We start from the raw sequence: 15963 nt of genomic DNA, 5'->3' as shown, positions 1-15963 counted from the left end.
CTCTATATGCCTATAGCGGAATTAAGTGAATGTTTTTGTCTGTTGATGTCCAACTATGTCTGAAAGAAAATGAAAGAAAAGGAGCACCACTGTGTCCTCTCCTCCCCTCCTTTTATTCAATTGAACAACAAACTTCAGTAGATATCATCCCTCGCTTTTTAAAATGTTAGAAATTTTAAAATCAGCTGAGTTTTTGCATTCTTTAAATATTTTATAACTGAAGAGTGGTGGTACAGAAAATTGGAAGGTGATTCTTAGTCTCTAGAATGATATAAACAGCCAAATTGACTTCAGCATATAGAAATCTAAGAATGGCTTTCTACAAAAGAAATTACTACTGTAAGCCCATACTAAGCCAGAATGGCTGTTCCTCCTTAAAATACTAGTTTTTGGTACCTAGAGCTTTAGGTCATCTTCTGTAGCACTCCACTCTGGGTGTTGATATACTTGCCTTCCCACTAATCTGTGTGATGCAAAGTAGGTTTAACTTTGCTTTTTGATATGAAACCATTTTGGACATTTCTTACGTTTGCCAAAGAGGCCTAGTCTTGTAAAACAAAGCATTCTGGATTTGGTAGTCCTCTGGAGTAAGGGAGTGGGGATCAGTGCACACTCACTTCTTGTGTTAAATGGATACAAAGAGAGCTGAGGAAGATGAAGCTAGATATCTGATAATTGATCACTAGGAGTAAAATACAGGAGCTTTATTGTTTGAACCAAAGTATCTGAACAGGGTCTTTTCCTGGATTACGAATGTGTGACTCTGTTACAGGAGAAAACTCCCACCTTGGTTCTGCTGATGGGCAACCCAAAGATTCTGGGCCCCTTCCTCAAGTGGAAAAGAAGCTCAAGTGTACAGTTGAAGGCTGTGACCGGACATTTGTGTGGCCAGCTCACTTCAAGTACCACCTCAAAACTCATCGGTGAGCAAATCTGAAATTCCATACTTGGAGCTAAAGAACATTGATGCTTTGAGAGGAACTTCCCCCCATCCCCCCAATTGACAAATTAAGGGAAATCAGAGGCTCCAGCTCATTTATGGTTAAGATGTCTTCTGTTCCTTAATAGAAAGATCTGCATTGTCTCATTTACCTCTTTCTTGACAAATATTTAATAAGACATTTAGCACCTAAATGTCTTAGAGCGAGAGTTCTCAAATCTTACTATAGACATAATTTCTTAGAGAACTTTAAAAAAGTAATAAGCTTGGGCCTCACCCTACGCCTGTGAAGTCAGTATTCTAAGAAGGGCCTGGTATCTGCAGTTTTAGCAAACTTTAGGGGAGTTTGGATATGTCCAGCTTTGGGATTTACTGTCTGCCCTTGAGAGTCTCAGTAGCCTTGACTTATCCTCTCTAGCAAAGAGCATTTTCAGGTATTGTTGCTCATGGGATTTTTTTTCCTTTTTTTTGTTTTTGTTTTTGTTTTTGGCAGAAATGACCGCTCCTTCATCTGCCCTGCAGAAGGTTGTGGGAAAAGTTTCTATGTGCTGCAGAGGCTAAAGGTGCACATGAGGACCCACAATGGGGAGAAGCCCTTTATGTGCCCCGAGTCCAGCTGTGGTAAGCAGTTCACCACAGCTGGAAATCTGAAGAACCATCTGCGCATCCACACAGGTGTGTGCAACCCCAGTCCTCCCGTGGGTAGTCTGCTTGGCACAGTGCTTGCTTGCCTCGCCTTAGGAAAGGCTCTGAGGTGAAAATACAGAGGGGGCCAAAAAAAGGATACACATTTTAAGAAAGGAAAACTGTATTAAAATTGTAATACTCAGTATATACTGATAACAAAAGATGAATACAAGTCACATTTTCTTCTGCAATTACAAGAGGTGCTCAAAGTGGTTACCATCAGCATCCAGACACTTCTGATTATGGCGAACTACTACTTGAGCAACGTTGACCAAAGTGTCCACTTGTATACATTTATTGGTACCCTCAGTAGAAATGTTGCTAGAACTCTGAAGATGGAATTTCTTGTTTTCAAATGCCTCATTATACTCTTCAGTTCGTTCTGTAACATTTTTATTGAGCTCGCTCCAGTGTGTGAGGAACACACAGTGTTAATTTCTGCCTCTAGGAGCCTTGAGTATAGGGAGGGATATAAGACTTCTGATAACAATGATATGGTGAGATATGGACAAACTAAGTCTTTCCAAATATCTTTCAATGTTACACAGCTGTAATTTGAGGTACAGTAACCATACAGAGTCCGTGCTAGGCACTGAATGGAATGAGGACATAAAAAAGCTAAGATATAATCCGTGACTTTGAGGAGTTTGCTTTCTGGTTAGAGCCTCACACCAAGAGAAACAGAATGTAGAAGTGAGTTGTGCTGGGTCAAACAGCATATTCATATTAAATGAGCAAAGTAAAGGCACCCTGACTCTTAGTCTGAGAGTCTGAGGGTGACTTTCTAAGCCACTTGGCCCAGCATGTACTAAGTCTCTCGCCAGCGTTTAACCCTGAACTCAGACCACTATCGTAGGACATGTAACTATTCTGCCCACTTTCTTTGTCTCTTCCTTGTTCATGCTTGCATTACTAAAATGACAGTAGGTACAACTAAAGCGCATTTAAAAAATAAGCCATATTTGTTCCAGGTGTGATTCCCCTTAGATCGATATTACCACTGGCTGTGTTTTAGGGTGGAATAACTCCGTTCTCAGCTCTTTCTTGAGAAGAGTAAACTATATTTGCTTCAAGAAAGCAGTTTGAATTAGAGCACAAGAAAAACATCTAACTGAACAGATAAGAAGTAGAGTGCACCCTGCCTTATTGTTAAATTCAGTGACCTTTTCATCTGTGTGCTACTCGTCATCTCTGTAGCATCCGATAACACCAGACATACTCTTAAAATGCTTGGGTGTCCATCAGAGTTTGAGCTGATTTTCTCTTTGTCCTAACTCTCACTGGCTCTCTCTTGTTGGTCTCCTAAGAGTTCGCCGTTTCAGAATTTCAGGCTTCTCTCCTTTCACTCAGAGTGCCCTCTCACTGCAGTCTGCAGCCTTAATTTAATCACTTCTCCTGGATCTGTCTCAATAATTAATACAATAATAAAAATTAGCATTTATTGAAGCAATTTAATATGTACCAAGCACGGACATACTATCTTGTTTAATTCTCAAGGTAACTTTTTGCATTAGATACCATATTTATTGATGAAGAAACAGAAGATTGGAGAGTTAAGTAACTTGCCCAACATTATGCATCTAGGAAATGGCCAAGCTGCCAATTTCAGTGGCTTACCATGAGGGTTACTATGTGCCAGGCGTTTTGCTGAATATTTAACTTGTATTATTTCATCCTCAAAAATCTTTTGAAATCATACTATGTTCATTTTATAGATAAAAAACTGATTCTTGGAGAGATTAAATATCTTCCCCATACTAAGAAGTGGTAGTTCGAGGGTTTGAACTCAGGATTAAGTGACTCATGCTCTTAACCACCAGGCAGCATTGCCTTTAAACCTCCTCTTTTCCTCCTGTGTCATTTGTCTCAGTTTCCAAATAGGGAGGCCGTATCACCTAGACCGGCTGGATGCAGATTCATACTAGATTCTGATGCCTTGCTTTCTAAATCCTCTTTTTCTAAGGTTCTTTAGTTCTTCTTGTTAAACATTTAACTTTATCTATTACTAGAATTTTCAGTTTTTCTGACATTTATTCTATCATATATACGAGTATATTAATTCATTCACGTTTTTGAGCGCCTAGCGTTCTGGGGTAGGTGTAAGTATACAAATACGCTTTCAAAAAAGTTACAGATCACTAGAATGTCATAAACATTAAACTGTGTGGTACAGTCTAAAAGAACAGTATGATCTAGAGCAGTGCTGCTTCCTTCTTCAAGGCCCATCTCCTGTGTTGTCACCATGCCAGCCTTACTTGCTGAGTAGGACAATCTTACTCTTCTTACCCTCTGACACCAAATGGGTGGGGTTATTCCCCACACCAAGCAATTCTGCAGCACTAGCTGGGTGTCCTACAATTTAACCCAATTCTGACACTCTCTACCTGGAGGTCGTGTCAGCTCCCACAGGTTAAGGGCTCAGTCCCACAGCACTGCCCCCACCCTCCTTCAGGTACCAATCGCCAGTAGTAGGTCCCCAGGTGACCACAACTTCTCTCCAGTTTGGCTGCAAATTGGAGGTTTACATGATCCCCACCCCGACCCCTTTGGGTTTGGTTATTTGTGTAAAGAGCTCACAGAACTCAGGGAAACACTTATGTGTGTCAGTTTGTTATACAGTAAAGGATGTGATAAAGGATACAGGTAAACAGCCAGACGAAGAGAAGAATGAGGCGAGGTCTGCAAGGGTCCTAAGAACAGGAAGTTCTGACCCCGTGGAGTTGTGAGGTGTGTCACCTTCCCAGCAGCTCCATGTTTTTACCAACCCAGAAGCTCTCTGAAACATGTCCTTTTGGGGTTTATCACAGAGGCGTGATTCATCACAACCCCATTTCTAGTCCCTTTCCCTTCTCTGGAGAATGGCGGGTGGGGCTGAAAACCCCAAGCTTCCAATCATGGCTTGATCCTTCTGGTGACCAGCCCCCATCCAGGAACCCACAGAGGAGTCACCTCATTTGAACAAAAGACATTCTGTCACCCAGGAAATTCCAAGGGATCTAAGAACTCTGTGTCGGGCACCAGGATCAAAAGAAGCTCCTAACACCCCTATGGACATGCATTGTAAATGCCTTGCCCTGGACATTCTCAGCTTCAAGGCTCTGCTTATCCTATTCCTTATGCCTGAAATTCCCTTCCATGCTTGTTATCTTTTGAGACCAGTTTAAATTCCACTTCTTTAAAAATAAATGACAACAGTCAGAATTCCTCATTTTTCTAAATGCTTATAGCTCTTTTTTGTACCAAGAATTTATACTTATAAGTACGTTTATCTAGTCTTAGATGATAGAGACTGCATCTGATTTTTTTCACATTTTATTTAGAAACAATTATAGGCTTATGGGAAGTTGCAAAAAATAGTGCAAGGAGTTCAGTGTGTGCTGCACCTAGCTTCCCCAGAAAGCAGATCTTGTAGCCATATCCAGTATCAAAGCCAGAAAGTTAGCACCGTCAGTCTACAAGCCCTATTCAGGTTTTACCATGTGTCTTTGATGTTTTTTTTTTTTTTTTTAATATCAGTGTTTTCTCTCTCTCCTTTTTTTTTTTTTAATTTTATTGGGGAATATTGGGGGAACAGTGTGTTTCTCCAGGGCCCATCAGCTCCTAGTAGTTGTCTTTCAGTCTAGTTGTGGATGGTGCAGCTCAGCTCCAAATCCAGTTGCTCCAGTTGCCCGGGGAGCAGCCCACCATCCCATGCGGGAACTGAACTGGCAACCTTGTTGCTGGGAGCTCGCTCTAACCAACTGAGCCATCTGGCAGCCCTGCGTCTTTGATTTTTAACATAACAAAGTAATATTATAGAAAAAAATTATGGAAAAGCACAAAGAAGAAAAATCATCCATAATACCAATATTAAGATACCTACTTTTAACATATTGTTACAGATTTTTCTATGTACCTGTAAAAATACTAAATACATGTTTATTTGTTTTGCTTTATTATAACCTTTAAAAACCTATCTTTAAATGGATGTAGAAACTGATTCTTAAAGAGAATTGAGAGGTGGTCAGTTAGTTCAGTTGTTTAGAGCGTGGTGCTAATAACACCAAGGTTGCTGGTTCAATTGCTGCATGGGCCACTGTGAGCCAGCCGCACCTTCCTTAAAAAAAAAAAAAGAATTGATATAAGGTAAAAATCTTGGCAACATAGATAGTGTTAATCTTGACATCCTCAGAGGGGATGGGATCACTGAAGAAGGTAGGTCAGTACAATGGGGGTCAGCTCTTGAGCCAGGAGAGGGAAGGAAGTACGGTGCTCAGAGGCAGCCACTCCTAGAGAAAAGGGCAGGGCTGTCTGGTGGGCTGTATACTAGGCAAGCCGTGAGAGGTGACATTTGCTGGATAGCCCAGTTGAAATTATGGAGCACGAATTCAAGACATTGAGTAAATCATTGGAAATAGAGGAAGGTTGAGGGGAAAAGAGAGTGACAGTTCATCAGCAGACTGAGTCTTTATCTCATTTTCTGTTTCTAGGAGAGAAGCCTTTCCTGTGTGAAGCCCAAGGATGTGGCCGTTCCTTTGCTGAGTATTCGAGCCTCCGCAAACATTTGGTGGTTCACTCAGGTACTAGAACCTGTGCCATTCATAGGTTTCAGGGAAGGTGGAGAGCCAAAAGGGTAAAAGGCTGAGGGAGTGGTAGAAAGAAATCGGAAACAAACTGTTCACCATAAAGCTTCCTCTTTATCATGACAGAATCAGAAAGCAAAGCCCTTGGTAGTTGCATTCAAAGAGTCAGGTATCAAGGGGAAGAATCTAATTGTTGTTATTTTCAGCTGCGCCATTGAACTGCTTTCTGACCAGACATTTTTCTGAGGAGATCAGCAAATTTATTTGGCGCCATGTTGGTTTCCTTATAAGCTCTATGAGGTATGGGCGACGAGGCTAATTCAGAGCAGAGACTTGCAAGACAGAAGTGAACTCAAAGTAGTGAGATTCGAGAATGGACTCAGCTGTAAGTAGCTAGCCACGCGAAGCAAAGGGAAATCAGAAAAGGAGTGGAAGAGAAGGAACTAGAAGTTATGACAGCAGGGCAGTTCAGTGGGTGCAAAGGAGTTGGAGAGAGGTAATCAATCAGGGATGTGAATTTCACAGTAGAGACCTAAAGGTGGAACAGTTTTTATATGATGACAAGTTTTAAGCAGAGGTGGCAAACTGATAGCCTGGAGGTTAGATGTGCTTTGCTTGGCGTATAGTGTTCTTATTTTATTTTATATCATTATGTAAAATTATGTCAAAAATACATGAAGTAGAGAAAATAAACATTTTTTTGTATAACAACAATGCTATTATTTATCAAAATTAACAGTAATTCCTTGGTTTTATCTCATACTCAGGCCGTGTTTAGTTTTTTCCATTTCTCAAAAATGTCTCTGAAAGTGGGTTAAGTTTAAATTAGGATCCAACAAGGTCCATTCCTGCACTTGGTTAGTAAGTCTTCTTGAATCTAGACCTGTCTGCACTCACTTTTGTTTCATGCCATAGACTTGTTACACAACAGAATCAAACAGGTCCTGTAGAATGTCCCACACTCTGGATTTGTTGGTTTGCTTTTATGTCATTTAACGTGTTCCCCTATATTTCCTATAAATGGAAGTAAGCCCTAAAAGCTGTAAGGGTTCAAGGATATGTTATAGGTGATTCTGTGTGCTTCATTCTGTATTGCATCAGGAGGCACACAGTGGGTGGTTGCCAGAGTTGACCAGTGGTTCAGGTGGTAACAGGCCGCTCCTCACGTCGTAAAGCTCCCTGGCATCCTTCTGCCTTATGGTTTCATCTCCGAATGATGCCTGAATCCGTTATTTTCTTAGGATTGTAAAGTGGTGGTTTTTCTAATTCTATTATTCCATTCACACTTACTAGCTGGAATTCTTCTGTACAATGAGTTTCTTCTCTATCAACTAGAGCTATTTGGTAATCTGTACAGGAAAGACAGGATAAATGTATAAATCTTTTCTTGTGAGTTTTCAGAGTAAGAAATTGGTACTGTGGTTACTTCTAGTAGTTTCAGATAAGTGACCTTTTCATTGCTTTTTCTCTCTCATTAGTATTAGTTTGAATTCATGGGTTTCTGTGTAGTCACTGTATTCCCCACTTTGCTGCCAAATCACATCTCATATGACTCATTTTTCTCATTTAGCTTTGTCCACACTGCTCTTCATATTTCAATCTATTGCAGTTATTTTTTAACAGCCTTTTGATCTGTAATGCATATATCTGTAAAGTCACCCATTGCAAGTGTACAAATCGGTGATTTTTGAGGAAATATAGAGAATTGTACAGTCATCACCACAATCCAATTTTAGAACACTTCTATCACACCAGAAAGTTCCTTTGTGCCCCTTTGCTGTCATTTCCTACTCCCACCCCCAGATCCAGGCAGCCACCTGTAAGCTTTCTGTTTCGATCGATTTGCATTTTCTGAAAATTTTCTGGCCATTTCATTTACTTTGGTTAGTTACTACTAGTTCCCTGTAGAGTTTTTGACACCTGCTGTAAGTGTGGTTGTCTGGGTAGGTGGGATGGAGACTGTGCATGTTGGACTTGAGGACAGTTCACGTCATTGTGCAGAAGACCCATCATTGTGAATGATGAAGACTGTGAGAGTGGAAGGAAGTAGGATAAGGGGATATTTTGGACCCAGGGTTGGAATCCTGAAAGACGGTGCATATCCTAAATGTCCATGGAAGGCTCTGTCTGAAACGGGAAGTAAATACTGTGTGTGGCTGCCACGGTCTTATACAAAAGATGTTGTTTTTTGAAGGCAGCAGTGCAGTGGGTCTGGAAAGGACAGGGGCTGCTAAGCCTTCCTGATGCACTTCTCCTGCCTTTGCCCCCTGTACAGAAGGTTGAAAGGCTGGGGGAGGTGGGGAGTACGAAGATAGCAGCCTCTTAGGGTTAGTTTAATATTCTCTGGGCTCCTCCGTCTGGGCCTTGAGTTCATTCTCTTGTTGTCAGAAATGCACCTTGTCTTTTGGCTCCTCTGTCTTAACTGGTCCCTGTTTCAGGAGAGAAACCTCATCAGTGTCAAGTCTGTGGGAAGACCTTCTCTCAAAGTGGGAGCAGGAATGTGCACATGAGAAAGCATCACTTGCAGATGGGAGCAGCTAGGAGTCAAGAGCAGGAGCAAACTGGTGAGGAGAGAGGGATAGTGGAGGGCTGGATGTGCTGGGTCAGAAAGCCAAATAACTGTCCTGCCTGCTTGCCAGGAAACTGAATGATTCTGTTTTGGGTAGAGACCTGGTCTCATTTGATGGGCTAGTGGTTTCGAAACGTAGCTGTACAAGTAAAATCATCTGCAAGCTTTTAAAACAAATACATTCATATTACTTGTCCACTCCGCCTGACCCAAACAAAACAAACCTGATAAGTGAGATTATTTAGGAGTAAGGTCCCAGAATTTGTAGTTTTAAAAGTTCCTGGATGAGTTTGATGGTAACTAGTGTTGATCCATGAACCAGCATTTGAGTATCACTGTGGTAAAGCTTTCTGTGTGACTAGAGTTGAAGCATTTTTTACTTATTAATCATGATTCCCTTTTTACTCTAACTTAAATTTGATAACTCTTATTATTACTCCTTTTCTATGTCTTTCTGTAATCAATTATTTCACTCCAAATACTCCTTTCTAAGGATCCACCCATCCCATTTCATTTGCTAATTATCCAGATGCTGATCACAAGCAAAGATGTTTATCCAAGAGGCTCAACCCTTCCTTTCTAGGATTATCCTTGCCTCCTAAAAGTAGGTGAAACAGGAGGTGGTATACAAGACACAGGTTAACTGCTAGTTCTGAAGGAAAAGGCCAGCTTCCTGTGAAAGAAAATGGGGACCAGGCACAGCCTTGACTGCTGTATGTCTCTCACATCCTGTTCTCTGTGCAGCTGAGCCACTAATGGGCAGTAGTTTGCTTGAAGAGGCTTCAGTACCCAGTAAAAACCTGGTGTCTATGAATTCCCAGCCCAGCCTTGATGGAGAGTCCTTGAACCTACCAAATACCAATTCTATCCTAGGAGTTGATGATGGTAAGAATTTCAACTCTCCTTTATTTTGGGAAAATGGACTACAACTAGGGAGTAAGGAATTGGGTTGTCTCCAAATTGGAGGTTTTAATGAATTTTATTTCTTATGAGTAGCTGTGGTATGATTGCGTAGCCTTTGTGTTCTTTGTCTCTGGGGTGGATAAGTGAATTTGTTTAAAAAGAAAAAAAATTCATTGAAAAGATGATGTAAAAAAAGAATAAAGAGAAAAATTTTAAAGAATAATCTTAGCATCCTAGCCCAACTCTTTCTATCTTTCCTGTTGCAGTTATGGAAGAACTTAACTTTTAAAACATTTAAACAGAACATAACCAGGTTTTACAGAGGAGATATAAAGCAATTTCTCCATACCTTCAAAAAGCCATATCTTCTGGAGAAAATAAAGGGCTCTCTAGGAAACAGTTGCTCCTCTCTGGTATAGAAATTTCACCCAAGTTACACAGGCCAGGCCCTCTTCTCTGAAAAACTTAACAGGTGAGGTCAGCATGCATTTATTCAGTGCCTGGCACCATGGGAAAGATAAAAGTAGACCACAGGGACCTCAAAATTAGTTGAGAAGCCAAAACTTACATATGGGAAACAACATTGAGTGAATAGAAGATAGTATATAAGCAAATATTAAATTACATGGTGTAGTCTGGAAGAGCAGTGTAAGTTAAAAAGCCCCTAGAAGAAACTTGTAATATATTTGAGGACTAAGTAGGTTATGTATAAACTATTTCTAGAAGATCTTCATGGTGATCCCACTGATAAACATTTAATAAGTTTGAGATCTATGTGTTAGTTACTTATCCCCTACTCAGTCAGTTTGGGGCATAAGTGGCCATATTTCTGTAGCTTACATATGGAACCTCCGAGGTCCAGAGAGTGCTCCACGATAAGCCTCATGTGTCATGAATGATAACTAGTGGTTAACTGAAGCATGAGGCACAGAAATTGCATGGAGCTACTTTGCCAGCCTTAAGGAAGAAAGTCGCAAGGGAGGAAGGACACTGGGTAGGAACTTTGAAGCTAGGTTTAAGTTCTTGCCCTGCGTGTATTGTGCTATTTGTATCATTGGTGACTGCTGTAAGGGTTGGCTCTGGTTTCCTGATAGGCCTGCCTAAGCAGCTTTTACCATTTGACACACAGGTTTAATCCAGGGAACAGTGCTAAAGCCGTATTACTCCAAATTGGTATATTGAAAAATGGTCAGCTTCTCTATCAAGATTTTTTGCCTTTTCTTCCCATCTCCCTTTTGTAACACTTGCTAAATTCACAGATAATGATTCTCAGACAGGAATTAATTTGGAAGAAATACAGGAACGTGGGACTCAGTTTTTCAGGGAACAGTTTTTAGAGTTCTTAGTAAGAGGCTTGATAACGCAGGTAGGTATATCTGTGAATTCACTTTTCATTGAAACGTTTTTCTGCTGTTTCACAGAGGTGCTTGCTGAAGGATCCCCACGTCCCCTGTCCTCAGTGCCTGATGTGACACATCACTTGGTGACCATGCAGTCAGGGAGGCAGTCGTATGAGGTTTCTGTCTTAACTGCCGTCAATCCGCAAGAGGTAAAACCGTCTCTTGCCTTTACTTTGTTCCTGTGGACTAATGTGGAAAGTGATTGGGAATCTAGTTTAGAGGATCTGAAAAATTCTCCAATTTCAATTTACCTGCCTCACTATGAGATGAGTTTGCAGCTTTTATTTTATAAAGAAAATAACATTCTGGGACAAAGTGGTCTTTGAGCAAAAAAGGTAGTGACAAAATCATAAAAAACAGACAAACCATTGTCCATTTTGCTAGGGCCCTAGGTCTGGGAGATACCAGGATGAACCAACTGGGCATATAGAAAAGTGTTCACTAGCTTATTGAATGAGAACCATCATCTAAGTCAAAGATGGATTTTAGGTTGATTCTAAGTCCTCACAATTCTATGGTCTTGGCTCTGACCCAGAAAACAGAATGAAAACCATCAGGCTTCTAGAGTCTTGGATATTTATAGGCCTTCTGTCATAGGAGTAGATGACTTCATCATGAGTTCATTTCACATGCATAAGCTTTTGCTAAAACCTGTGTGTCCTGGATCCCTTCAGTTTTATAGTATATTTCACAGTGCTCTCCCATCTTTGCCCCCTTCCTTTCATTATAACTTTATATCACAATCAGCTATTATAGCATTCAAATGACTCTGCATCTGCCATTGAATATTCTCAGTTATTCTGTAGTATTTCTGGGGATATCCAGGGTCACAGGTCTCTGGGCATGTTCATGTTCCTGTCAGGACCTTTCTTTGTGTTCATCATTGCCTGAGTCTTGCTGATGTTAGATTGAAAGTGTTTTGCTATTGGCATCCATTGGAAGAACTAGGAAAGATCACCCAGAGCAAAGTGTGTCATTAGAGACCAAGGCTAAGATCATCCACACCTTCATATTCCCAGTTACTATGTACAGATGCAAAAGCTGGATATTGAAGAAGGCTGGTAGGGAAAAGTGGATTCATCTGAAATACCGTATTGGAGGAGAGCTCTATGGATACCCTGGGCCACCAGAAAGATGAACAGGTGGGTCCTAGAGCAAATTAAGCCTGAAACATCGCTGGAGGCAAAAATGACAAAACTGAAGCTGTCCTACTTCGGGCGCATCATGAGAAGGCAGGTTCTTTGGAAAAGACAGCAATGCTGGAGAAATAGAAGGCAGCAGGAGAAGAGGGAGACCGAATAGGAGATGGATGGACTCCATCAAAGAAGCCATAGGCATGAGGGGCTGAGCAGGGCTGTTGAGGACAGGACACTGTGGACACCACTCATTCATGGGGTCGCCAGGAGTCGGAGCCGACTCAAGGGCAGGTAACACACACATCCATTGGTTCTTTCCTAAGTTACCTTCCCCTGGTTCCTACTTTGGAACATGCCTCACCCTTGGAGCTTTCCTCTGTTTTTTACCCTCTTCATTTATCTATTTACAAATTTTTATTAATGGAAGTTTTCAGTGAGTATAGTGAGAGAGAACAGTATGATAAGCAACACGTACCTATCACCCAGCTTGAACAACTAACTCTTCATCATGTTATTTTCTCTGTCCCCTTCTAGTTTTTGTCATTGTGGTTTTGTTTATGTGGAGTATTTAAAAGCAAATCATAGACGTATCATTTCATCTGTAAATATTTCAGTATATACCTCTAACAGATAAGGACTTTTTTCATAATTATATCTCACCCAACAAAATTAACAATAATTTATTGCTATCCTCTAATACTTAGTCTGTGTTCTGTTCTTTTTCTCAAAAATGTCTTTTTATGGTTGGTTGGCTTGAATTAGGATTAAACAAGGCCCATTCATAGCATTTGGTTAATAATTCTTAATTCTCTTTATAGTAGTCCTTTCTCCTTTTCCCCCCAGGATTTAAGGAATTGGGTTATTTGTCCCATAGAATTTCCCACATTCTGGTTTTGACCAATTGACTCTTTCTGTTGTTTACAATATATTTTTCTCTCCACAGATTTCCTAAAAGCTTGTAATTACAGATAGAGGCCTAATTAGATTCATGTTTGGTTTTTTTTTTTCCTTCCTCCCTTGGCAGGACTATTTCATAGGTGGTACTCTTGTTTCCTGTTACATCTCATCAGGAGACACATGATACTCAGTTTTCTCCTTACTGATCTTAAGATTGACCAGTGGGTTTTGGCAACCATTACTGATCATGGCTTACATCTATTTTTTCATTAGGGTTACAAAACGGTGATACCCCAATTCTCTTTTTCCCTCTGCTTTTGTTAACTGTTATCCTTCTATAAAGGAAATACTTTTCCTCATCAGCTATTGGGTTGCTCTGAAAGTCAATTCAGTCATCTTCTCTTTTACCTGGTACAAATTACGATCCTGACAGACTAGTCCATAACACCCAACGTCTTCTTTTTTTATATTTGAAACCTTGGAGCTTTTCTCTCCTATACTACTAAATACTCTTTTTTAAAATTGAAGCACTCCAAGTTACCCCAAATAAATACCAGATGTATAAAAGCTTAATTCAGTCAACATATGCTATGTACCTAATATGTGTGAGGCACGGTGCTGGGTCCTAGTTATGCAGTAGCAAAGAAAATACAGTCTGTGCCTCAAAGAGCTTACTGAGTTAGGACCTCCACCTTTTATAACTCCATAACTAGGTAAATAGTGCCCCTGGAGTGGTGCTGTACAGAGAAGTTAGAATGGGAAAGGTGATAGATCAATAATAAACTGGCAATTTTTGTATGGTGTAGTAAGTGCTAGTCTTGGGGGAAGTCAGGGAATACGTTTTAGAGTTGAAGTTGAGACCTGATGAATAGCGATCATCTTGATGGACAAGTGGGAGGGATTAGAAGAAAATAACAGGCATAAAGGTAGCAATGTGTACAAAGGCAGAAGGTGAGAGGGAGCAGGGCATGACAATGGAGCCACAAAGTGTTGAATATGATGGGACGTGGAATGGAGAGATGGGCATGGAATGGAAAAATGAGAGCAGGGAAGATAAGCTGGTCCCTTTCTTGAAGGGCCTTATAGGACATGATTTTGACCGTACTGGGGAGCCACAGTATGGTTTTAAGCGGGATAACACATGGTCAGATTTGTGTATGCAGAAAGTCCAGTAATAGTGCGTTTATTCTCTTGAGCCTAAGCACATAGTTCTTGGAATTGACTTCAGAGGGTCCTTGTCTAGGTAATGCCCACTCACAGCCTCAGGCAGACACAGTAACATAGGCCACCTTAAAAAAAAAAAAAAAGTAAACAGCCTTCACCCCAGGAGGACAGTAAGAGCATACAGGCCCTAAGTACCTAGTTTCATAGTGGAAGCCCCATTTAATAGAAAAATATAAACAAAGTAGAAAGTGCTAACCTTAGATATAGCTAAAAATCCTGCACTATCACTTTTTCCTCATGATTCCTTGTGTATTTATAGACACTCCCTTGGTCTGAACCTCACTTCTTTTTGTGTTTCTTTCGCTGTTATCATTATTATCTTCCTTTTTATCACATGCATTTCCACTGCTCACCCCCTCCTTTTTCTTCTCAAAGTAGGCTGATCACATCCTCCAATACCTTCATTGTTGTCAAGCTACAAGCCCTCGAGGCTCTAGTTTGTCCTTTTCCATATCCAAGGTCTAGGTACTAACTGACCATTCCTCCAGTGAGTGAGGAATGTTGATTCCTTAGGGATTCTCAGATGCCAGAGAAGGAGAAGGCTATTTGCAACCCTTAAAACAAAACATGCCCATTCCAAATTCTATTTTTGGCAATCACTGTGCATTATAAATCAGACCTGTAAGAATCTACTGATGCACTTCTAGTTGGACTCCTGTAAATATGCTCTAAATATAAAAATAACTTATTAAGAATATCAGAGAATAACCAAATCAAGTATCAGAAATTATGGGAAATATATGAAAACTACATCTTATTCAGATGCTTCATATTGGACAATTTCTATTTTTTCTCAGTATTGCCAGGTCTCCCCAAGAATCAGAGGACTCATTGTGCAGGTCCACTGGGACTCCAGAGCTTTTGGACCTCCTGCCAACTACAGGTCATCCCATGTGGGGTTCCATGTTACATTAAGTTCACATTCTTGAACTCAAGGATCAGTATAAGTGATTGCTAGCTAGTTTGACTATATCTTAGAATGTTTCCCAAGTTAAACAAAGAGGAAAACAAATTACAAATTCTATGACAGTTCTCACAAAATGCTATTGCTAAATTTGAGTGCAAACATCTGGATCTTGACCTAGATTAAAATCATACCATTCTTATATCCCTACCACACAGCATCAGATGAAATCTGTAGTTTATTTAAATTTTAAATTTCTTTAAATTCCATATTAAATTTTATGTAAATTACCTTCATCCAATCTGAGATCACCAAGTAAATACATCTCCAGTTTGAGAATTAATCTGATTACATTTCATAAGCCCAATTCTATTCTGAATTTCCCTGTATTATTCATGTCTCGTTTCCTTTTCATAATAAAGTGGAACCCAGTTTCATCAATTATTGTACAAAACTGCCTTTCAGCAGGAGCCTTGAGTGTAGTGTAGAATGTCCATGTTGGCTGCCATCCTATTGGGGTCTCTCAGGCTTGTCTCCCTTCATCACAGGAAAGGTATTCGGTTAAGCCTGGGGAATCCCTGCATTTCTTTGGAGTGGGTTCTAGCTCTCCTATAGAATTCTTTGGGAATAGTAGCCTCGTTCCTTTTACTTCTACTTGAACCTGCAGTCTGTACTTGGGCTAACACTGACGTAAGATTTTTGTTCCACCATTTCTGATTTTCCTGTAAGTTATAGATGCCT

The 15963-nt window shown here is 40.4% G+C and overlaps 1 protein-coding gene across 3 annotated transcripts in view; it reads left to right on the top strand.

Moving 5' to 3' along the window:
* The window catches only part of ZNF410 (zinc finger protein 410), a 36485-nt gene that overhangs the window by 19471 nt on the left and 1051 nt on the right, over positions 1 to 15963 (top strand). Inside the window, exons 6-12 of one of the 3 annotated variants that reach the window (XR_004423259.1) lie at positions 773 to 923; positions 1434 to 1615; positions 6097 to 6186; positions 8628 to 8753; positions 9503 to 9643; positions 9928 to 10133; positions 11083 to 11208. Coding sequence is in view for 2 of the 3 variants with exons in the window: in XM_033108982.1 (XP_032964873.1) it covers positions 773 to 923; positions 1434 to 1615; positions 6097 to 6186; positions 8628 to 8753; positions 9503 to 9643; positions 11083 to 11210 (818 nt within the window). In the remaining variant the exon portion in view is untranslated. Of the gene's footprint in view, positions 1 to 772; positions 924 to 1433; positions 1616 to 6096; positions 6187 to 8627; positions 8754 to 9502; positions 9644 to 9927; positions 10134 to 11082; positions 11211 to 15963 lie in introns of those variants that run through there. The other 2 variants (XM_033108982.1, XM_033108983.1) reach the window with 2 other exon arrangements.

This window comes from Rhinolophus ferrumequinum, chromosome 6, assembly GCF_004115265.2.
Source record: "Rhinolophus ferrumequinum isolate MPI-CBG mRhiFer1 chromosome 6, mRhiFer1_v1.p, whole genome shotgun sequence".
Classification (NCBI taxonomy): Eukaryota; Metazoa; Chordata; class Mammalia; order Chiroptera; family Rhinolophidae; genus Rhinolophus; species Rhinolophus ferrumequinum.
This window is presented reverse-complemented; position numbering and strand designations above follow the sequence as displayed.